The 21,593-nt window shown below is 36.0% G+C and overlaps 1 protein-coding gene across 2 annotated transcripts; it reads left to right on the top strand.

The window, feature by feature from the left end:
• Positions 1-4,881: 4,881 nt before the first annotated feature.
• LOC107794456 (very-long-chain aldehyde decarbonylase CER3-like) lies at positions 4,882-15,053 on the top strand. 2 transcript variants are annotated; one of them, XM_075236541.1, is made up of 11 exons: positions 4,882-5,152; positions 5,770-5,990; positions 6,474-6,706; positions 7,283-7,502; positions 8,679-8,806; positions 10,168-10,424; positions 10,813-10,920; positions 12,230-12,436; positions 12,919-13,029; positions 13,640-13,813; positions 14,617-15,053. In XM_075236541.1, exons 1-11 carry the CDS (start codon positions 5,102-5,104, stop codon positions 14,791-14,793), a joined length of 1,887 nt encoding a protein of 628 aa, XP_075092642.1. In that variant the 5' UTR covers positions 4,882-5,101; the 3' UTR covers positions 14,794-15,053. The 2 variants fall into 2 exon arrangements, with proteins under 2 accessions (XP_075092642.1, XP_075092643.1); XM_075236542.1 differs by lacking the exon at positions 12,230-12,436.
• The last annotated feature ends 6,540 nt before the right edge of the window (positions 15,054-21,593 follow it).

The following is a 21,593-nucleotide window of genomic DNA, read 5'->3' as shown; positions in this document are numbered from 1 at the left end:
GCGTTCGCGAGGGGGTCTCGCGTTCGCGAAGAGAAACTGGGTTGTGCATCGCGTTCGCGTATGGGGTATCGCGTTCGTGAAGGGAAACATAGTGGGCATGGTTTTTTGCCTTCGCGTTCGCGAAAGGGAGCTCGCGTTCGCGAAGAAGGGCTCCGTAAAGCATCGCGTTCGCGAACAGTGTCTCGCGTTCGCGAAGAGCAAATGTTGGGAAGCACATTTTGTGCTTCGCGAACGCGAGGGACCTGTCGCGTTCGTGAAAAAGAGTGGTCTGGACAGAAAGTTTAAGTTCAGAAAATAGGACTTAGTCCCATTTTCCTATTGGATTTGGCTTGTTCGAGGTAAGTAACTCTTCTAATCTTGGAGTTGAGGGCATGAACCCTCAATATATGTATTTCGTGAATTGTTGGGAGGTGACGCACATGGTAGGTGACGGGCGTGTGGGCGTACACTATAGAATTATTGGCATAATTGTTTCTGTTGAATTTTGTAGTTAAATGATCTTGGCATTTTCAATGCGATTTTATGAGTTAAAGAAATTGAGCTGAAATGCATATTAAAAATCATGTTGAAGCTCTGTGCCAGTATTATTGGGACCCACGGAGGTCAAATTATTGTGAAATATTTATTTTAAAATGAAAATTCATACTCACTCATATTCATTTCATTGCATATCATATCCCAATCTCTGTTGTTATTTATTGATACATCATATCATCATTCTTTTGGGATATTCTCATGACATTGTGAGCCCATGAAAGAGAGACTGGAGAGATTGATGACTGAGAGAGGCCGATGGCCTGATTGTGAGGATATTTTTGGGATCGGGTTGCGCGCCGCAGCAGGCCATGTTGGCTTTATATATATATATATATTATATTATTGCACGTGAGTTGGCCGCGCGGATCCAGATATTATTATTGCACGTGAGTTGGCCGTGCAGATCCTTATATTAATATTGCACGTGAGTTGGTTGTGCGGATCTAGATATTTATATTATGGCACGTGAGTTGTCCGTGCGGATCCAGATATTTATATTATGGCACGTGAGTTGTCCGTGCAGTACGTGGGTTGTCCATGCTTATAGCGCTTGGGCTGTAGGAGCCCCTCATGAGTCTGTACACCCCAGTAAGCGCAGTCGACTATAAACAGGGATCGGGCTGCACGCCGCAGCAGGTATTGTATAGCGCTGAGTGATTGAGTATGCTGAGCACAGTGAGAGAGAATGCGAGACAATGAGATTGAGTAGTCTGAGAGTGTGAGTACATGACTGCAATCTCTGAGATACATTACATTGACATGAACACATGACATGTATGCATAGAGATGTGTTTTCTTCATATTGTACGGTATCACATTATTCATGATTTCACACACATGTTGACAGATGGTCATAGTGAGGCATTTGTTTTACATCGGTTATCTGGGAAAGAAAATGAGATATTTTATTTATTATTGAACGGATTTTGGAAAAATTATTGCTTTCAAATTTATTCATATTTTTTTTGAAATTTCGGTAAACGATTTAGGTTTTTCACTATTGTACTTGAAAGGAAGAACTATTATTTTTGAAATCATGATTTGGCTGAGCATTTTATCTCTGAGTTACTTCTGGTATTATTTGCTTTATGTTGTTATGGACTGTTGTGGACTAGTGGTTTTGGACCCAACCTTGGTGGAAGCTCGTCACTACTTTCAACCTATGGCTAGGTTTGTTACTTACTCAGTACGTGGGGTCGGTTGTACTGATACTACACTTCTGCACATTGCGTGCAGATATTGGTTGTCGTTGTTACTGTGCTCAATGGTTGCGGGATCTGAAGATGTACCTGCGTTCCTGTTGTAGCTGCCTCTTATTCAGGGTAGCCCTAGATTTATAAAAGCTCTGTTTATGTATTATTCAAACAGACTATGTATTATTTCATTTCCGCTTTGTATAATCTATTTTCAAAAGCTCATGATTTGTACTACCAGTTCTTTGAGAGATGTATTGGTTTTAGATATTTTCTTTTAATTAATTTCATTAGAATTTAATAGTTGGAAATTGACTTACCTAATGGGTTGGGTTATGTGCTATCACGACTAGTGAGATTTTGGGTCGTGACAAATTTGTTGTCATGGAAATATACAATGAAGCTCAAATTTGTTTGCTGATACTAAAAATAATTAAGCCATTAACCAGATGAAATTTAATTATCCATTGGATTTCAAGCAATAATGTCTTGTCCTTATCTTTCTTAAAATAAACAGGCAGAACTCAGCCATGTGTGATCGCAATTTTTTAGCAAATCTTCTACAAGTAGAATTAATTATTAAATTATGTACAAACACTAAATTGAATGTGAAAAGTTATCACAAGAAGCGCCAGTTGATTTTGACTGTGAAAAGTTCCAATTAAATAAGCACACAATAATGTAGAGCGGAAGGAGTTATACGATAGAATCCATCAATATTCCAAGTGTCTAACCCACTTGTAGCCCACTATTAATTTTTCTTGAGGAAGAGAGACTCAATTAATCCTAAGTAGCAAATATTCTGGTGCTACGACCTCCTTTTGATCAAAATAGCACGGGTTAATCAGTTTTTGGATTGGTAATTAAAAAATAGTTAGCGTTAGCAAAATCATTAAAAAATAACCACTATTTTGCTGCAACACGAAAAGTTCTATCATAATATACTGGAGATTGGAGCACTGACCTGTGTACGAAAAATTCCAGCATAATATACTGAAGATTGGAGCACCTGTGTAGGGACTTTCAGTATATTATGTTGGAACTCCAGCATATTATGGAATTCCAGCATGTTATGCTAGAAGTTCACATGTAAAAAATTCGAACTCCAACATATTAATGTGCTGGAATATTTCCGGATTTTGAACGGTATTTTTGTTTAGATTATCTTTTACATGAAAAGTGGCTAAATTTTTATTACTTTTAAAACGATGACTATTTTTCAATTATCACTTGTAAATATGATTATTTTTGAATTTCTCTCCTCTTTTTGTATAAAGTTATCAGCAGACCCAAGCGGAGCTAGAGACGGATGGAATACATCCAAACCTCCTTCGGCAAAAAATTACATTATATATATTAGGTCAAAAATATTTTTCATGTATATAGTAAACGTTGAATCAACGTGATTTTTTTTGTTTGTTTACTTTTTCTTATATTTTGAACCCTTGAAATATGCCTCAGCAAGTATCAGATTAAAAAGATAGATAAAACTGCAAATCATGATTAAATTATTATATCCTACTAACAACTACATATTATATGTCTATTTGTGTACTGTAAATATTAGGTGCAGATATTTTTTTACCATTCCGGACCCTCTCTGCCAACATGTGAACATAGTACTACAACATAGTCTATTTTACAGATCCATATATTGACTATTCATCCCACTAGCTAGCCAACCCTTGTAATGTTTAGTATATGCATTTATGAATCAAATTAAAGATCCAACAATATTTAACATGGAGCAGCAAAATTTGAACCGACTGAACCAACAATAAAAATGAGGACAAAACAACGTGACAGGTTATTGCATCCAGTGGTGTTTAATTAAGGCCCACACATATTTAAAAGTGCTGCGTAGCGGTCAATAAAGTGAATTTATAATAGAGACAAAAGATACTAGTAGGTAATTTTTTTTAAAATTTTCTATTCCTTGATTGGCAAAGTTATACTATATCGTAGTGGTGAGAGATATCAAGTATCCAGTAGAATAGTCGAAGTGTGCAACCTGATAATTTGGACACATGTACTGGCGGAGGTATTATGTACCTAGTAGAATAACTGCTCCGGACACATGTACTAGTACAACAATAACAATAACATACCTATTGTATTCTCACACAAGTTGGTCCGAACACCTGTACTAGCAAGGGTACTAGTACCTAGCGAATAGTTGAAATGCACGTAAAGTATATGTACTATAGCAGGTATTTGCTGGAATAATACTCAAGGTGTGGAAGCTAGTCTGATTATCTGTAATGAAGGGAGAAAAGTAGTATTTGGCGAGCAATTAATACACGCGGAAGTTGGTTCAGATACCATTATTAAAAAAGAAAAAAAAAAGAAATAATAAGACCCACAAGGCAAAGGTGAGAAAGTGTAAAGACCAGTCCCCAGTATGCTTGCCCATATTGCTACCCTACAATTCCAACCCCTAATGACCACTCAATACAATACACATTTTTGTCACATTAAATTCTCACCATCCCTACAGCTGTGCTACTTACTCCTATTTCAATGGAACAAATTTGACGCGTTGTTCACTTTTTCAAAGACCATTTGTCTGTTACAAACACTAATAAAGACACATTAGGAACTCTAACTGTGTGCATTTAAAATAAAAATAATATTCTCTAAGTAGTTGTAGAAATTATTTTGTTTTTTTATCCGATGTTCCGGTATTCCCTTTAGAACCCGCTTAGTTCGAATTCACGCCAAGTGTTTCCTACCAAAAATGACTCCATACATACCTAGGCTTGAACTTGAGACCTTCAATTAGAGGCGGACTCAGGATTTGAAAGTGGCGGGGACATCACTGTCGAATATAAATTTGAGCAAATACTAGAGTCAGAATCGAACTCACGCAGTATACAGTCAAGTTATCCTCCTACAAATCAACTAATACAGCTGTCCAAGATTTAAATCTTAGGGTGTCAATCAAAATATATACCAATTATTTAAGATGTATACATATATTTTTTTAGAACCATTAAAGGTTGTTAGCAGTAAGTACTGGTACATCCATAAACAAAAAGAGGCGGACCTGCCTTTTAGATAGGAGGGTAGAATTAACATAAATATTTATAATTTTCTTTCTTTTTTTGTTTCCATTTTCATCTATATATATGTCAGAACAGCCCATGTTATCATAGTTCCCTTAATTTACTTTCTTGAGAAACAAAACGAACTCAGAACCACAGAGCAAATCTCAACTATAAAACACAACAAAATCTTCCTCCCATTCTTTCTCTCAAGTTCTTTTTTTCATCTTGGGATCTGTTCTTATCTTCTATTTGCTCTCAAGAGCAAAACTCTTAGTCAGAAAACATAATAATAAGAAGATTTTGAGTACTTTTTTCTTGTTTAACATGGAAGCTCCATTGTCAACTTGGCCATGGGACAACTTGGGAAGTTTCAAGGTACTTAAAATTCCAAAACATCTATTTATCTTCTTTTTTTTGTTCCTGCTCTTTCACTACTAAAAACACGCATTTTTTCGACGGACTTCTCATATTGCAAGGTATAAGACTTGAGTCCCACATCGCTATTGCAATGTGCTGATGTCAGGTTTATATAGTCTTGGACTCTCTCGCCTTTATAGCTAGTTTTTGGGGTTGTGCTTCTCCCTGAGTTATATCGATGGTATCAGAACCACCCACCACCCTCTATGCCCACTGTGCCTTGGATGGTGATGTCGGTAGCAGTGTTCGCCCGGGGCTAGAAATGTCTAGCGCACGGCCATCGGGGGCTAGGGATGCAAAGCGTGGTGGTTTATTTTGGTCCATCGTAAGGTATGAGACTTAAGTCCCACATCGGTATTACAATGCGCTGATGTGGGGTTCATGTAGCCTGGGATTCTCCCACCTCACTGGTTCTCCCTGGGCTGCATCAATTTCCTTGGGAATTTTAGATTTTTGCCAAGATTTTGATGCAACCGTCCGCCGAAAACACGTGTTTCTAGTAGTGAAATAAATTTTTTACATGGGGGAATAATGTGTACTTACTATGTATTTTTTTCTTGTTATTTTTGGAACAGTATTTACTATATGGACCTTTGCTTGCAAAATGGTTGTACTCAAGATATCAAGAAGACAATATCAAGGAAACATGGTGTCTACATATTCTCATTATATGTTTACTTAGATGCAGTATGCATCATACCTGGAATACTTTCAGTGGCATGTTGTTCTTAACTCGAAACAGACAAATAAACAAGGAAGGTGTTGGTTTTAAGCAAATTGACAATGAGTGGGACTGGTAATTTGAATCTCTTTTTTTATTTTATAATTTATTTGTATTCCGGAATAGGAGCCTTGAAGCGACGATAAAGTTCCGTGGAATCAGCCTCTGATTCTTGCATCAAGGTACGCTGCGTACATCACACCCCCTCGAAGTGAGGCCCTTTTCCGGACCCACCGTAAACGTGGGATGTTTCGTGCACCGGGCTGCCCTTTATTTTTGAAGCGGAGCCTTGGAGCACCAATAAAGTTATTCATGTGGCATGTGGGTCACGGGTTTGAGCAGTGAAATCAGCCACTTATGCAACTCCCTTGGGTGCTGTCCTTTCCCGGACCCTGCGTGAACGCGAGACACTTCGTGCATAGGCTGTCACGAAGAAATTATGCTATACGCCCTAATCAGCAATATATTGGCTATATAAATTCACAATGATTATATTATTAAAGCCTATTTTCTGTTCCCAAAATTTTGAACTAGTTACAATTTTGTTATTTTTTGCAGGGATAATTTCATATTGCTTCATGGTATAATGGGTTCACTAGTTTTCTACATGCTTAAAGACCTAATCAATCTTCCTTTATGGGACTTCAAAGGATTAATGGCTGTTGCAATTCTCCATATAGCAATTTCAGAACCCCTTTATTATTTCTTGCATAAAAAATTTCATGGAAGCTATCTATTCAACCATTATCATTCACTCCATCACTCGTCACCTGTACTCCAACCCTTTACAGGTAATTTCTTCATTTAAATGTAGTTTTTTTTATATTAAATATTTTTAGAGATTTTTTTCACTATTAATATGTTTTAACCAAATTAGTAGGTCATCACATGCCTTTTTTCAGGTTACTAATCTCAATTATTATGTGTTGTTACTTATAGTTATCTTTTAAGTAATCTGATAGTTTAAACAGACGTTTTAAACGGATTGTCTAAACGAATATTTAATTATACTATTAAATCACCTAAGAGATAACTACAGGTAATTACCCATATTGAATGCATCTAGCAACTTGAAAAGTAAGCGAGACAACGGCCCGATATAACAAGCTAAATAATACTAATAGTGTAATCACATGTTCGAGCCGTGGAAGCGGTCATTAGTATTTGTATTAGGGCACCTCTAGGGGTGCGACACTTCCCTGCACCCTGCACCATGTGTGTATGTGGGATACTTTGTGTACCGTCATGCCCTTTTTATATCTTTACACTGTCAGTGAATATTAGTTATATTCAAACTTTTCAAACTTTATATGTATAATATTTGTGATGTTCTAAACTTTTTCTCCTTGTGTTTTGTGGAAATTCAGCTGGACATGCTACACTTTTGGAGCACATAATATTAGCTGCAGTGATGGGAATTCCAATTTTAGGAACTTGTCTCTTGGGATATGGATCAATAACTATGATATATGGTTATATATTGATCTTTGATTGCTTAAGATGTTTGGGACATAGCAATTTTGAGATTATTCCTCATCAACTATTTCAAGCATTTCCTACTCTTAAATATCTTCTCTACACCCCAACGTAAGTGATTACTTATTTCCTCCGATCCGTTTTACTTGTCATATATATATATACACACACACACACACACACACACACACACACACACACACACACACACACACACACACACACACACACACACACACACACACATATATATATATATATATATATATATATATATATATATATATATATATATATATATATATATATATATATATGTGTGTGTGTGTGTGTGTGTAGTTATTGTTTGCGTAGATAATGAGACTTAGTTTCAGTAATTTGTGCAGAAAGTCTCTGCAGTGGCGGAGTATATACATGTCAAACTTTGTCAATCACAAAAATCATTATTTTTCGGCCCTAAAATATTAATTGTTTTGACAAATTATTTGATGTTTTAAAGAAACTTTTTTTAATTCATTATTCTTATTGCTCTAATTACTGAAGTATTAATTAAGTGAAACGTTTAAGAGAGAAATAAAATGTATTTTAGACAAATAATCTTATCATTGATTTTATTAAAAAAAATTCTAAAACTACACAAAAACTTTAAAAGATGGATGATATAGACTCGAGTTATGTTTTACTCCCTCTGGTCCACAATAAGTGACCAATTTGCCTTGGGCATATGCACTCATTAAGAAAATATAAAATTCTAGACAAAAATAGTTAGTGTGACTAAACTACCCTTAATTAAATGTTGCAGCATAGTTAATGTGAGGAGTAAAAGACTTTTTAGGGATACGCACATAAGGGTAATTTTGGGGAAAAAAATTAAATTTGTTCTTGATTAAATAAATGGACACTTATTTTGGACCAAAATAAAAAAGGTAAATTGGTGACTAATTTTGCACAGTACCTCGTGAAATCGAAAACGAGAAAAAGTTAGAACAAGTGAATTTAATGTTTTCAGCAAATCTTTTTGGGCATATTGATAAGCACTAAATGCACTAAAGTCTATTTACAGCTATTATTACACTTTCAAGGAATTATGTGGTTGAAAAAAGTTGGTGCCTCCCTCTGCCATAGACAACTAATAAAATTTAATGCCATTGTATCAAATTATATTTTATATAAGAAAAAACAATAAGTTTTCCTTTTTGCTCACCTATCCCAAATTTATTTTTCTATTTTTTTAATAACTCATTTATTGTCATTCTTTCCTCATTTTTTTGGCCATAATATTGACAGGTATCACAGCCTACACCACACAGAAATGGAGACCAATTATTGCCTCTTTATGCCACTTTTTGATGTTTTAGGGAATACTCTAAATCCAAAATCATGGGAAATGCACACAAAATTAAGTGTTGAATCAGGTAAATACTTATCTTAACATAGCTCAATGATATTCGATTTAACTTTTATATACCGATAAAATAAAGAATTTTTACACAATATATATATAATTTAACATATTGTAGCAAGTAATTGACCTTATTAATGATCTCTTTTAAGCTATTATGGATATGTTATTTGGTTGACGCCAGAGTTAGAGTAGATGTTAAAGTTTATCGATCGAGTTTAACTTACTTGGATTTCAATATTATGTAAATATATCGACTTTTCTTGAGAACTTAAATTTATTGGTGCAAAAGTACTCAATCTTAAATTATTTAATATAGATTATAAAAAGTATTATACAGAATTAAACAAGGTTATATCTATTCTTAGAAACTAACATTGCTCTAGGTAGGCTTTTCATATAACGTTTTAAACTATAATAACTAAGACAAGGACAACATATAAAAAGGGAAACATAATAGCCCAAGGACAATTAATGAGACAGCGATTCACTAGAGAAAAAGCAAATTGAACAAATTTTAAATGTATACATTTATACTAAGTTTGTATGTATTGTCATAAAGAAGTAGTAGGTGAAGTACAACAAAGAACTTACATATATACGACTAGTCGCATCAAATCAATAAGTATATGACATGTGTTATTCTAATAAATTTTTATCACTATATATGAGTTATTAATATGCATTATCACTTTAATATATGCGACTCTTAAGGTTTAACTAATCGATTTAGTGTAAACATTGATTGTTGAAAAAGAAAATCTGCAATACTATAAATGTATCCACCGACTCAAAATCTTGAATCCATCTTTATGTGTTGTACTAGTGAGATACTTAATTAGCATTGGAAAATATTTGTATCATATGGTGAAGAAAATTGTCACCTACCCGTTTGTGTACAAAATATAATATACATAAATTATATATATATTATGCATCCAACCTTCTAACTAAAAACGATTTGAGGAAAAGTGAGTTACATATGAAGTCCATCGATAGTACTTTAGATTTACCAACCAATCTTCTTTCTTTTGATTTTATTATCGGCTGGTTCTAAAGGTTGGTTGATATTACAATACATGAGTTAGTTAAGATTCGATCCTCCAGCCTTTCTAGTGACAACATTCTCACTTTTATTATCACTTTCGATACTAGCAGGGGCAACATTTTATTAACCGATCGAAACTTTAATACAATCTTTTCTGATCCAGCTAAAGGGGAGAAACCATATTATATGTTTGCTATTTGTAATATAAAACGGTTGAGTGGACGACTATATGAGTTGATTCTTCTACCATACAATTTACTTGCTTTCAATTTCAAATGTCCAAAATCCAAATGGCTACTAAAACTTCTACTGTTGCAAAATTGCAGGCAAAAATGGGAGGGTACCAGATTTTGTATTTTTGGCACATGTAGTGGATTTGACATCTGCAATGCACGTTCCATTCCTATTTAGATCATTTGGGTCAAAACCTTTCAGTACCAGGCTCTTCTTGCTTCCCTTATTGCCCATTACTTTTGTAGTTATGTTGGTTATGTGGGCATATTCCAAGGTCTTTTTGAACTCTTTCTACAACTTAAGGGGTCGATTGCATCAAACTTGGGTGGTTCCTCGCTTTGGTTTTCAGGTTTGTAAATATTCTTTTTTAGCCCTCTATTCTCTTTATAATTGAGAAATGCAGAGGGTCAGTTGCGTACGGTTCGAAACTCGACCGATAATGACCTATTTTTCTGTCCAAGCTTTTATGCCGGCAGAGTTCGAACATGTGATGTACTTTCAGTTGTTACTTTAGAGGGGAGTCTTAGAGCAACGGTAAAGTTGTCTCTGTGTGACTTATAGGTCATTAATGCTTACATCAGGGTAGACTGTATATATAACATCCTTCCCTAGACCCCAAAGGGTTTGAGCCGTGTAATACATGATGTTTCGTGCACCAGACTACCTTTTTAGTTGTTACTTTGAAGTGTTGTTTAACTCAAATTGTTTACTATAATTTTTTTTTTTGGGTGTGGCAGTATTTCTTGCCATTCGCAGCTGAAGGGATTAATAATCAAATAGAGCAAGCAATCCTTAGAGCTGATAGATTGGGAGTCAAAGTTATTAGCCTTGCTGCATTGAACAAGGTACTTACCCACCCCCCACCCTCCCACCCCTCCCCCATCTGTATATAAAAATATTTAAATTATGTTGTCTGAGAATTTATCATATTAATTTTATGCTTGTTGTTAACATACCACAACTTTCTCCCTGTCCCCCCTCCAATTTATTTGAGTTTGGAGATCGACAGTATGAGCAAATTCACACTTACAGATTCATAAAAGTAAACCTTTGGATGAAATTATCCAACCCCTTGATTTGTAAAACATGAACATGTTTCACGTATCTTAATTACTAAAAATCATATGTTTACGGTTATAAAATTGAAATAATTCTAAAAGTAACGTAAAAAATCTACAATTAGTAGTCATGAAGATCTTGTCACATGGTGAAAATCTCAAGAAGGACTAATGCGTAGACTAGAATATGTTATACTACTAAAGTCGATACCAGAATTTGAAGCTTATGGATTCAGGCTACTAGTCCTTTTATATTGGATTCAAATCAAACACAAACTTTGAATAAAAGATATTAAATTCGACCGAATCCATAACCGATTCACTAGATCCGCCCCTGTCAAACCATGAAATAAAACTGTACCATTTGACGTATAAGTTTTGATATTTGCATGTGGCGGACATGGTAGTTGGCTGAAAGTTAGTATAAAACTTTGCTACGCAAGTCGACCTTCATTTAATGCTACAATAAAGTTTGTGAACGTAGTAGTACTATTAATTGCTGTCAAAGGAAACTGCCTTGACACTTATCTCAGAGCTGTGATCAATTGATCATTGATTAATCATTTATGATGAAAATGACATACGCTTCAAGTACTACAGGGTCCACGCAAGCAAAGGCGGACCTAGTAATTGAAAGTGGCGAGGACATCACTATCAAATAAAAATTTGAGAAATACTGAAGTAGGAATCGAACTCATGAGGATAATGCAGTTGAAAAGCCAAGCTGTGCCCCCCTAAATTGACTAGTGCAGTTGACGAAGTTTTGAGTCTTACGGTATCAATCAAAATATATACCTGTTATTTAAGATATATACACGTATATACAATTTGTTTTTCAAAATTTTCGGGTCCTGTGACCCTCCTACTCTAACGGTAGGTCCGCCTCTGAATCCATGTCCTTATTCTAATGTTAAAAATGATAGGAGGAATAGCATTTAACTTTTTCTCATAAAATAATTCTTATAGAGAGCATTTCTCCTTTTATAGTATTTAGGCGGTACATATTATTACGCGTAATTGCCTTATAAATAAACTGATTGCGTAAATATTTTTATATATACAGTACACAAAACATAAACTCTTTTTTTTAATGCAGAATGAGGCACTAAATGGAGGAGGGACATTATTTGTAAACAAACATCCTAACCTTAAAGTAAGAGTTGTTCATGGAAATACCTTAACAGCAGCTGTTATACTTAAAGAAATTCCAGAGGATGTAACTGAGGCTTTCTTATCTGGAGCCACCTCTAAACTTGGAAGAGTTATTGCTCTTTACCTTTGTAGAAGACAAGTTCGTGTACTTGTAAGTATCAAACAATTTATTCTTCTATCTTTACACAAATAGCCGGCTGAACTCACTGTTTACTTTTTTTTGCCGGCATATACATAGATTATACAATGATTATAAATGATTATACACATATTATATATGAATTACACATATAGTCAGACCACTCTATAACAACATCTCTATAGTGTCCAATGTCCAAATTTGTCCTTTTGAGACAAGTCCATGTTAAAGTTTGTGTGTTAATTGTACTTGGAAAATGCAGAGTTGCCAATATAATTATTGTAGAGATTGAAAATTTTACTTTTTTTTTTGGAAGATGAAAGGATGTCTACGTCACGCCCCTTGAAATACGAGTTTTCTCCTGATTTTATATGAATTCGAGATGTTTTGAGCATCGAGCTGTCTTTATATTCCAATGGGTTGTCGTACTCTTGATAACATATTGGTTTAAATATCGCTCGTAACTAACCGAATTTTTTCATACAAAATTGCAGATGCTAACATCATCAACCGAAAGATTTCAAAAGATCCAAAAGGAAGCTCCTGCTGAATACCAGAAGTACTTAGTCCAGGTGACAAAGTATGAAGCTGCCAGAAATTGTAAGGTATATATTCATTTATCAGGTTGCAAATATTAATGTTCAGAATTTGCAAAATAATTTTAAAATCTTAGTAAAAACACACAGAAAAAAATGAAATTCCTTCTAGAAGTGTAGGTTTGCATCAACATTTGTAGCCATTAGACAATATAAAAATGCAAAGGATTTACCTGAGCAGAGGCAGACCCAGAATTTGAAAGTGGCAAGACCACCTCTATCGAAAAAAAGTTTGAGCGGGTGTTGGAGTGAGAGTCGAACCAAAATAGTGCATTAAAAGTCAAGTTGTGCCTCTTAAATTGACCAATGCAGTTGCTTAAACTTTGAATCTTAGGGTGCCAACCAAAATATACACCTGTTATTTAAGATACATCCACTATCGAAAAAAAAAGTGTGTGTGTATTTACTCTTAATTACTAATCCCACCTTTTATGAATTTTTTTACTTAACTATAAGGTGATCAGATAGAGTAAAGAAAAATTTATACCGTCAATGTATAAAAATTATACTGAATTGAAATTAGAAAAAAGTGAGAAATGTTGTTACTATTATGTTATGATTGTTGTCATCCTTTTATCTAATATTAAAGTTTTGGTTTGTTTGGTTATAATATTTATAGACATGGATAGTTGGAAAATGGATAACACCAAGAGAGCAGAGTTATGCACCAAAAGGAACTCATTTCCATCAATTTGTGGTTCCTCCAATTTTGTCCTTTAGAAGAGATTGTACATATGGTGATCTTGCTGCTATGAGATTACCTGAAGATGTTCAAGGACTTGGATCTTGTGAGGTATGTCAGTAATTTTCATTACAATATCCATCAATTTGTAATTTTTCATCATTTTACTATTTCTTGAGATAATTCATTACAAAAGAATAAGATTTAACTACGAACTTTGTCGCTAAATCGCTCGTAACTAACAGAATTTCTTGATAATCTATCATTAATCCGTCGGTAAATAGGATTAACAATAAATTTTTTTGTTTAGCTACAGTATTTATCCGTCGCTAAGTCATGTTTTTATAGTAGTGATTTATCCTATTTCACCCAAAGATGCATTCTACTTCGGTACATAATTTCGAGAGAACAATAAAACTTTTCTTTGAAACCCCTTTATTTTATATTCCGTCTAATCCAAGTTCAAGAAAGAAAGACATATTTATATAATTTGAAAAACTCTTTATCTTCCAATGTTCCATGTTACTCCTGATGACATGCTGGAAGGGGAGCCTTGGCGTAACTGGTAAAGTTGCTTTCATGTGACCAGGGGTTCGAGCCGTGAAAACAATCGCTACGTACAGTAGACCCTTGTGGTCCGACCCTTCCCCGGATCCCGCGTATAGTGGGAGTTTAGTGCACCAGGCTGCCCTTTTTTCCTAATAACATGCTGGTATAACAACAGAAATATCATGGCATGTATATAGTTTATAAAGATATTTTTCGCAAAGTGCTCCAAGTTTTTTTTCCTGTCGTAAATTCCATACCCAATCAAGCACTTTTTATAAAATGAAACGAATCAACTCATATTATTATTATTATTATTATTATTATTTCTCATAACTAATTTTTTTTTGGGATGAATAATTAAACAGTATACAATGGAAAGAGGGGTAGTCCATGCATGCCATGCAGGAGGAGTGGTTCATTCATTAGAAGGATGGACACACCATGAAGTTGGAGCTATTGATGTAGACAGAATTGACTTAGTTTGGGAAGCTGCTATGAAACATGGTCTAAAGCCAGTGTCAAGTCTCAAAAAGACAGATTAATTAATTTAATATAACTTAAGTTCTCAAATTAATTATTTCCATTTGTGAAACTCATGAAAAATCCCCAATATTTAAAAAAAATAGATTCTTGGAATTCTCTCTTACAATGAGAAAGAGAGAGGAAAATGGGGTTGGCTTAGAATTCACTAAGTGATTCAATTGAACAAGAAAATTTATGATTTATAAATGCATATATATTGTTATGTTCCAATGACTATGTACATCAGATACTAAATTCTTGAATTCCAATTTTTTGCCATATGTCTCGTGTTGTGTTGTTCAGTTTATTTTGTTAAGTCAAACACTTGTTGGGTCCAAATGCACACTCACGCAAGTATACGTGGTCGTCAAGTAATAGAGTAATGAGTAGAGTATCGTTCCCACGAAGACCTATGATTTACTTTCGACTGATTCTAACTCAAATGCCTTATTGATTCAAAAGATTTCTCACAAAATAGATAATTTTCTTAATTACTACCTAAAGACTATCAAGTAATGAAATACTAGGAATCAACCACAACACTTAAATAGTTTTGAATAACAATCAATAGGATATAATATTCCAGTGTTACGCGTTATCTAACAATCATGTTGCATTCTTAGTTTAAAATAACTAATTGATTTATCTGGATTGTTGATTGACAGGGTTGATATTACTCATAAAACTCTGTCAAGTTCTTACTCGCCTATTCAAGCTAACTTAATACCTATATGTCTATGGAATTAAGATTAACAAGAACGCATTTACAATTCCTGTATTGCAACCGAGAAAGGCAATTAGGTATATTTCTATCCTAATTGCGAATTCGTTCCCCGATGTCCGGGTTCAAGAACTTGCTCTATCTAATTCTATATGCAATCTAGAATTCCCACTTTCGAGTTCAACTCTAGATTCGTAGATAGTAATTCACTGTTAGCTACTCAACAAATTAATTAAAAACAGAATTAAATAAGCAACCCAATATGATAAAATCAACTTTGTCAAATTAAACTTCAATCATCAACATTCATGTATCGCCCGTGACCCTAGAATAATAGGGTTCTTAGCCACTCATGTTCATGCAATCATCAAATAATTCACCAGAGTGCATAAGAATCAATAAAAGAAGGAAAAATAAGAACTCAAGATGAATTCTGTGGTTCCCCAGCTTTGTCGTGGCTTTTTCCCTCTTTCCAATATGTTCGATGACCTAAAGGAGGCGTTTTTAGTTTATATATTACGTACAAAAGTCGTGGGCCAAAGTTCTCATATTCCTAGTCCAAATCGGCTTCAGGGATTGATGCTAAGGTGGAGGCGACGCATCCACCTCGTCCTCTACTTCTCAGTTTTGCATGCGAGGATAGATGCGACGCATCCAACCCTTGTTCCTCCATCTCAGCTTTGCCCAGGTGCGGATGCTATGGGCCGACTTCACTGCTAAGGGTGCACGAAATCTGATTTTTCTAGATTGGATGCGACGCATCCAATCTCTCTTCATCTACCTAGAGCACCTTTTCTTTATATTTTTGCACTCCAAACACCCTAATTCACCACACACAACTCAATTAGTCATAAAACCAATAATTAAACCATATTGGGCATTTTAAAGATCAAATAACATCAAAAAGCGGTTAAAACATGGGTAAAGTAACATCAACACATATCGAAATATGTCAAACATCACTACCCCACACTTAAACCTTTGTTCGTCCTCGAACAAACATCACTATAGTAGACAAAACAAAATTAAGATCTTATCATTCAAAGAACACCACACCTATGACCATAGTTATTTGCCACAATTAGGCTCTAGAATATGCATCATATGCACTTACCTTTACTTGTGTCATTCTTTTAAAAATATTCAAACAAAGACAACATACTCACAACAATCCTAACCTCAAAAACCGACTCAATGTCACTATGCACTCATGGCTTGAACACCCAACATCATAGAGAAGTCTAATAACGTTACATATCCCTCGTGAAACCATGTGCCCTTACAACAAGAACAAGAGAGCGAGTTCAATCCACACATTCAAATCTCATGATCAAATATATTCTAATGACTCACATATATCAAAGAAAATCGCTCACTCTCACAAAGAAGTCACATGCATGCAATTGGTACCATAGGCTTGCCCTTAATGTAAATCTCTACTAATGTAAGCTCGCTCGATCTAGAATCAATTAGGACTTTTTCATGGTTGTAATGTGGGCTAAGGGACGGGTAGGATATATTTTAGGAATAGTGACTCAACCTCCTAAGCACTTTAACACATCACCAAATAACTTAAGCGCAAATTCTTCAACACCATTTCAATTTCAAAAATAATATCATCCCCAACAATATTTCCTCTTTCTTTAAGCACTACTTTAATTCATACCCACTAGCAAGAACAAGACAACAATTTATTCATCTATTTTTTCCTTCTTTTTTTTTCAACTATTTTTTTCAATTTCCGCTAGTGGTGTATTATTTTACAAAACAAGTGCACCTTTCTTCCTTTCATTGGTTTCACTCAAAAGCCACCCCACACTTAGTTCCTTCTTACTTCTTTTAGCGCTCATCTAACAACTAAAGTGCTTCAAGAGGTAAAAGGATCAAAACAATGTCAATTAAGAATAAAAAGGGTATAGGCTTGTAATGTGGGTACCAAATAAAAGTCAATAGGCTCAAATTGGTTAACTAGGGATAAATTTTATTTATGATAAGCAATAAGCTCAAAAAGATCAAAGAAAGCCTAAAATCATTTTTCAAACCGAGCATCACCTCAAATTTCGCTTCAACTCACATACCGGGCAAGTTCTAGACACAAGTACAATACATGAATAACACAAAAACCTCACCCCACATGGCACATGACTCACTAAGGACGATCACATTCCGACTTTCAAACAATGTATGTATTCATGGAGCAACGAGATATTAAGCATTAAGCACAAAGTGAACATAAGTCATGTAAACGAGACATAGGTGTCACAAAACTTGCTATCCAATTTATAAAGGCTTCATGATCAAAGGCATTACACATGCCAAAGCCTGAATATGCTACTATCAAATAAGTCAAGAGCCCCCTAGAAATCTCATATTTCTTCCTCCATTTATTTTCTAACTCTAATCTATTCTAAAAGAAAAAATTTACTACCCGATTCAAAATACATCCCATGGAAAAGAACCGTTGCACAAAGAAAAACCACAGGGAATTATTACTACCTACACAAAAATTTTACTAATTACTCAAGGCTACTACTCTATTTTTGTGCTTTTCTTTAGTTTTCTGTCAATCTCCTAATACTAACACTAATTTCAAGAATCAACTAAGAGTTACTCCATATAGATGAATTTACTACTATTACATGCCATTAATCCAGTGAATATTACAGCCCCCAACAGTCAAATTGTAACAGTTAAGTACATTCATCCACACAAAAAATATGAATAACCCCCACCCCACACTTAGAACTGTGTGTTGTCCTCAATGCACACAAATAAGGTAAAGTAGGGTGAGAAGAAACTCCCTCAAGTCAAGGTGGAAGGCTCATCCGCAGTCTGTGGAAGAGCATCTGCATCCATGGTATTCATCAAGACCCCCTCCGGCCTTGCAATATAATCCTCACGCATAGGGAGAGCTGTCATTGTCCTATCATCACCAACTGGAGCTGATTCTATAGCAGGTGGTACAGCGACCTCAGTAGGCCTGGTGTGTGGAGCCTCAGGGACTATAGGAGGAACAGGAGTGGATGGTCCGACAGTGGACGATGCAATCAGCTGTGAGATGTCTATATCTGCACGTTGAACCAGAGCTCTGAGGAGTAATGATATCTCCCTCATCATCGTGGCCTGCTCAGTCTGGACTCAGCTTAGATCTGCACGAGTCTGACTCAACTCGTCTCTGGTGGCACTCAACTCTACACGAGTCGCTATCAACTCAGCCTTGTTCTCTTGCATATCCGCTTGCATTTGCTCAAACAACTGTTGAATGGTGAGCTTAGAAGACCTTCCCTTGTTCGGCTCTAGTACCTGAGTAACATCATATAGTCCTGGAGCTTTAGGCTCAACGTCATCATTCTCCTTGTCCCATAGTACTCCCATCTCTGTCAAGAAAGCTGATAGGGTATTTGCAAAGAACAACCTCCACTTGTAGTTCATCCTGGTACGTTGCATTTGGTCATGCATGATGGCTCCCAAGTTAAGCGGTATCCCCTCCAATAAAGCATACAATACTAGTGCTCGGTGTCGAGGGACATCAGTTTTATGTTGGCATGGCATCAGGTGGTTGCATATGAAATTTAGAGCCACACGTGCTAACACACTCATGAATTCCTTGGCCATAGAATGGTACTCCATACTCCCATGCTTCCAATTTGCATCCTTCCTGGTAGGGCATAGGACAGACTTAATGTGTGCATAATCTGGTATTTTGCATATGGAGTCAAACCTATCTGTTAGTATGTGCGGCACCCCTAAGAAATTATTCAGAGCTTCATCTGACACATTAATATCTAACCCTCGTACTCTCACAATGCTACCCCTGGAGTGACGCCAATTGGCGTAAAGCTCTCTGACGATAGTGAGGATGGCCTTGCCATGGCCCTTCAAAATAGGTCCCCATTGTTGCACCTCTCGAATTGATTTTAGAAACTCTGGGTACTTTTTCTTAAGTGCTCCGATGTTTATAGGCTTTTCTGGGATGTACTTCTTTGAACCCAGTATCTTATTATAAGCTCGAAATGCCTTTTCATTAACAAAGCTCTTCTCCCAAGCAGCTCGGTCTATTGGTTCACCCTCATCTTCGTCACTCATGTCGCCATGTAGAAGCTCATTATCCGAATCTGACTCGGACTCAGATTCTGCAGTAATCTTCTGCTTTCCTTTATCATTCGGGTCACTCTGCTTGGAGGCTTTTCTCTGGTATGTCACAGGTTCTCTTATCTCTATCCCTTTGCTTGGTGGATTTAATGATGTTGTTGTAATACCCTTTTTCAGTGTCCTCCTTACTAATGGTTCTTCCTCTTCTTGCTCTGATTCATCAATCAACTGCCTAGTCTGCAGTTCCTTCTCCTTCTCAGTCCGCTTCCTTTTTTTCTATGGATTTGGGGCACCTGCTGCCTTTCCGGTAGGCTTTTTGGGCGGTTGCTTGTTATTATCTTTGTCTTGTTGCTTGGACGGTATACTCGTTGCTGCCATTTATGAACCTAAGTACCTGCAATGCAAAGAAATCAACAATTAGCGTATAAAACAGTGAAGTTCAGCTATAAAGCAGTTGCAACAGCTTGCACTTCCAATTATTCACAGAGTCATGCCATTCAATACTTCATGAAACTATAGCTCATGGCTTTCAGCAAGGATGTGATAACTCTCTTCAAATTTTACAAATAAGCATTGCGCTATATAGATATCATTATGCCCAACATGAGGTTTATCCGAGCGACGCTCACTAACCATGTTCAATTGCACATAGCACCTCACTCGACCCCACACTTATTCTCATGACATACCATTACGTATAGCGCTCACACAATTTAAATCGAGTAACACTTTATAATTCACGATGTCTAACATGTGCCGGATGTTCAATTTATTTAGACAATATATCATAGGCTCAAAACATTGTTGTACACAATCAACACAAACAACCTCACACTTATTCACTAGCATATACTAATGTTGCTCGGTTACTCAGACTTCACCGGCGCCTAAATTTACCTCACGGGCAATTCGTCGAACATGTGATATGCAACAGTTGTGCCTAGTTCATTCTATCAGTTGTGTAATTCGACTACCCTCCCAAAATTAACGAGATGAAAGGAATTATAGTTTATCATCTCGCAACCATTACAACTAACAAGAACGACAGCCCTAAACCTCAAACTTTTTTAGTTCCTCTCTTAATCACATATGTGATATTTGAAGTTGGCAAAACCTAACTTGTTGCTACCATTGAGAGAGGGAAGAGAGGAGAATTAGGAGAGAAGAAAAAGAAAGAACGAGGAAGACGATACGTACCTGTCGTGTTTGGATGCGTCGCAAGACTGCGGATGTTTCAAGACTGCCAATTAAATTAAAAGAAAGAACGAGGAAGACGGGTTGAAGGGAAAATTGTGAGGGAGGGGATTTAGGTGGTTTAAGTGTTTTAAGTAATACTTACCTGGGATGCGTATTTGGACGCGACGCGTCCTAAGTGACTTCTCTGAATTATTTTTGGACGCTGCTGTGGACGCGATGGGCAGACTTCACTGCCTTGTGCAATTAGTCCATCAATTTTTTCATGCTGAGGGGGATGCAACGTATCCGCCTCGTTTTCCCATTTCTAGACCCCCTTTTTTTTATATATACATACAAGATCTAATTCCTACAAAATAATGAACTAACTAACTTGGGTGGCCTCCCAAGAAGCGCCTGATTTAACGTCGCGGCACGACGCAACACGTTCTTCATGCCTCCACTAAATCCATCGAGGTCTTGTGACGTGCAATGTCACCACCCCAATAGTGTTTTACTCTTTGGCCATTTACCAAGAATGTCGCATTGGAACCCGTATCACGTAATTCCACCGCACCATGAGGTTTCACACTAACCACTTCAAACGGACCCGACAATCGAGATTTAAGCTTTCCTGGAAAAAGCTTTAGCCTTGAATTAAACAAGAGAACTTCTTAACCTGGCTCAAACTCACGATGTTGGATGTGCTTATCATGCCACCTTTTGGTCTTTTCTTTATACCATTTGGCATTTTCATACGCATGCAATCGAAACTCATCAAGCTCGTTGAGTTGTAGCAATCTCTTCTCACCGGCCAAGTCCATCTCCATATTT

The sequence above is a fragment of the Nicotiana tabacum genome, chromosome 18, assembly GCF_000715075.1.
Source record: "Nicotiana tabacum cultivar K326 chromosome 18, ASM71507v2, whole genome shotgun sequence".
Classification (NCBI taxonomy): Eukaryota; Viridiplantae; Streptophyta; class Magnoliopsida; order Solanales; family Solanaceae; genus Nicotiana; species Nicotiana tabacum.
The sequence above is the reverse complement of the archived record's forward strand: the minus strand, read 5'-3'. Positions and strand labels throughout refer to the sequence as shown.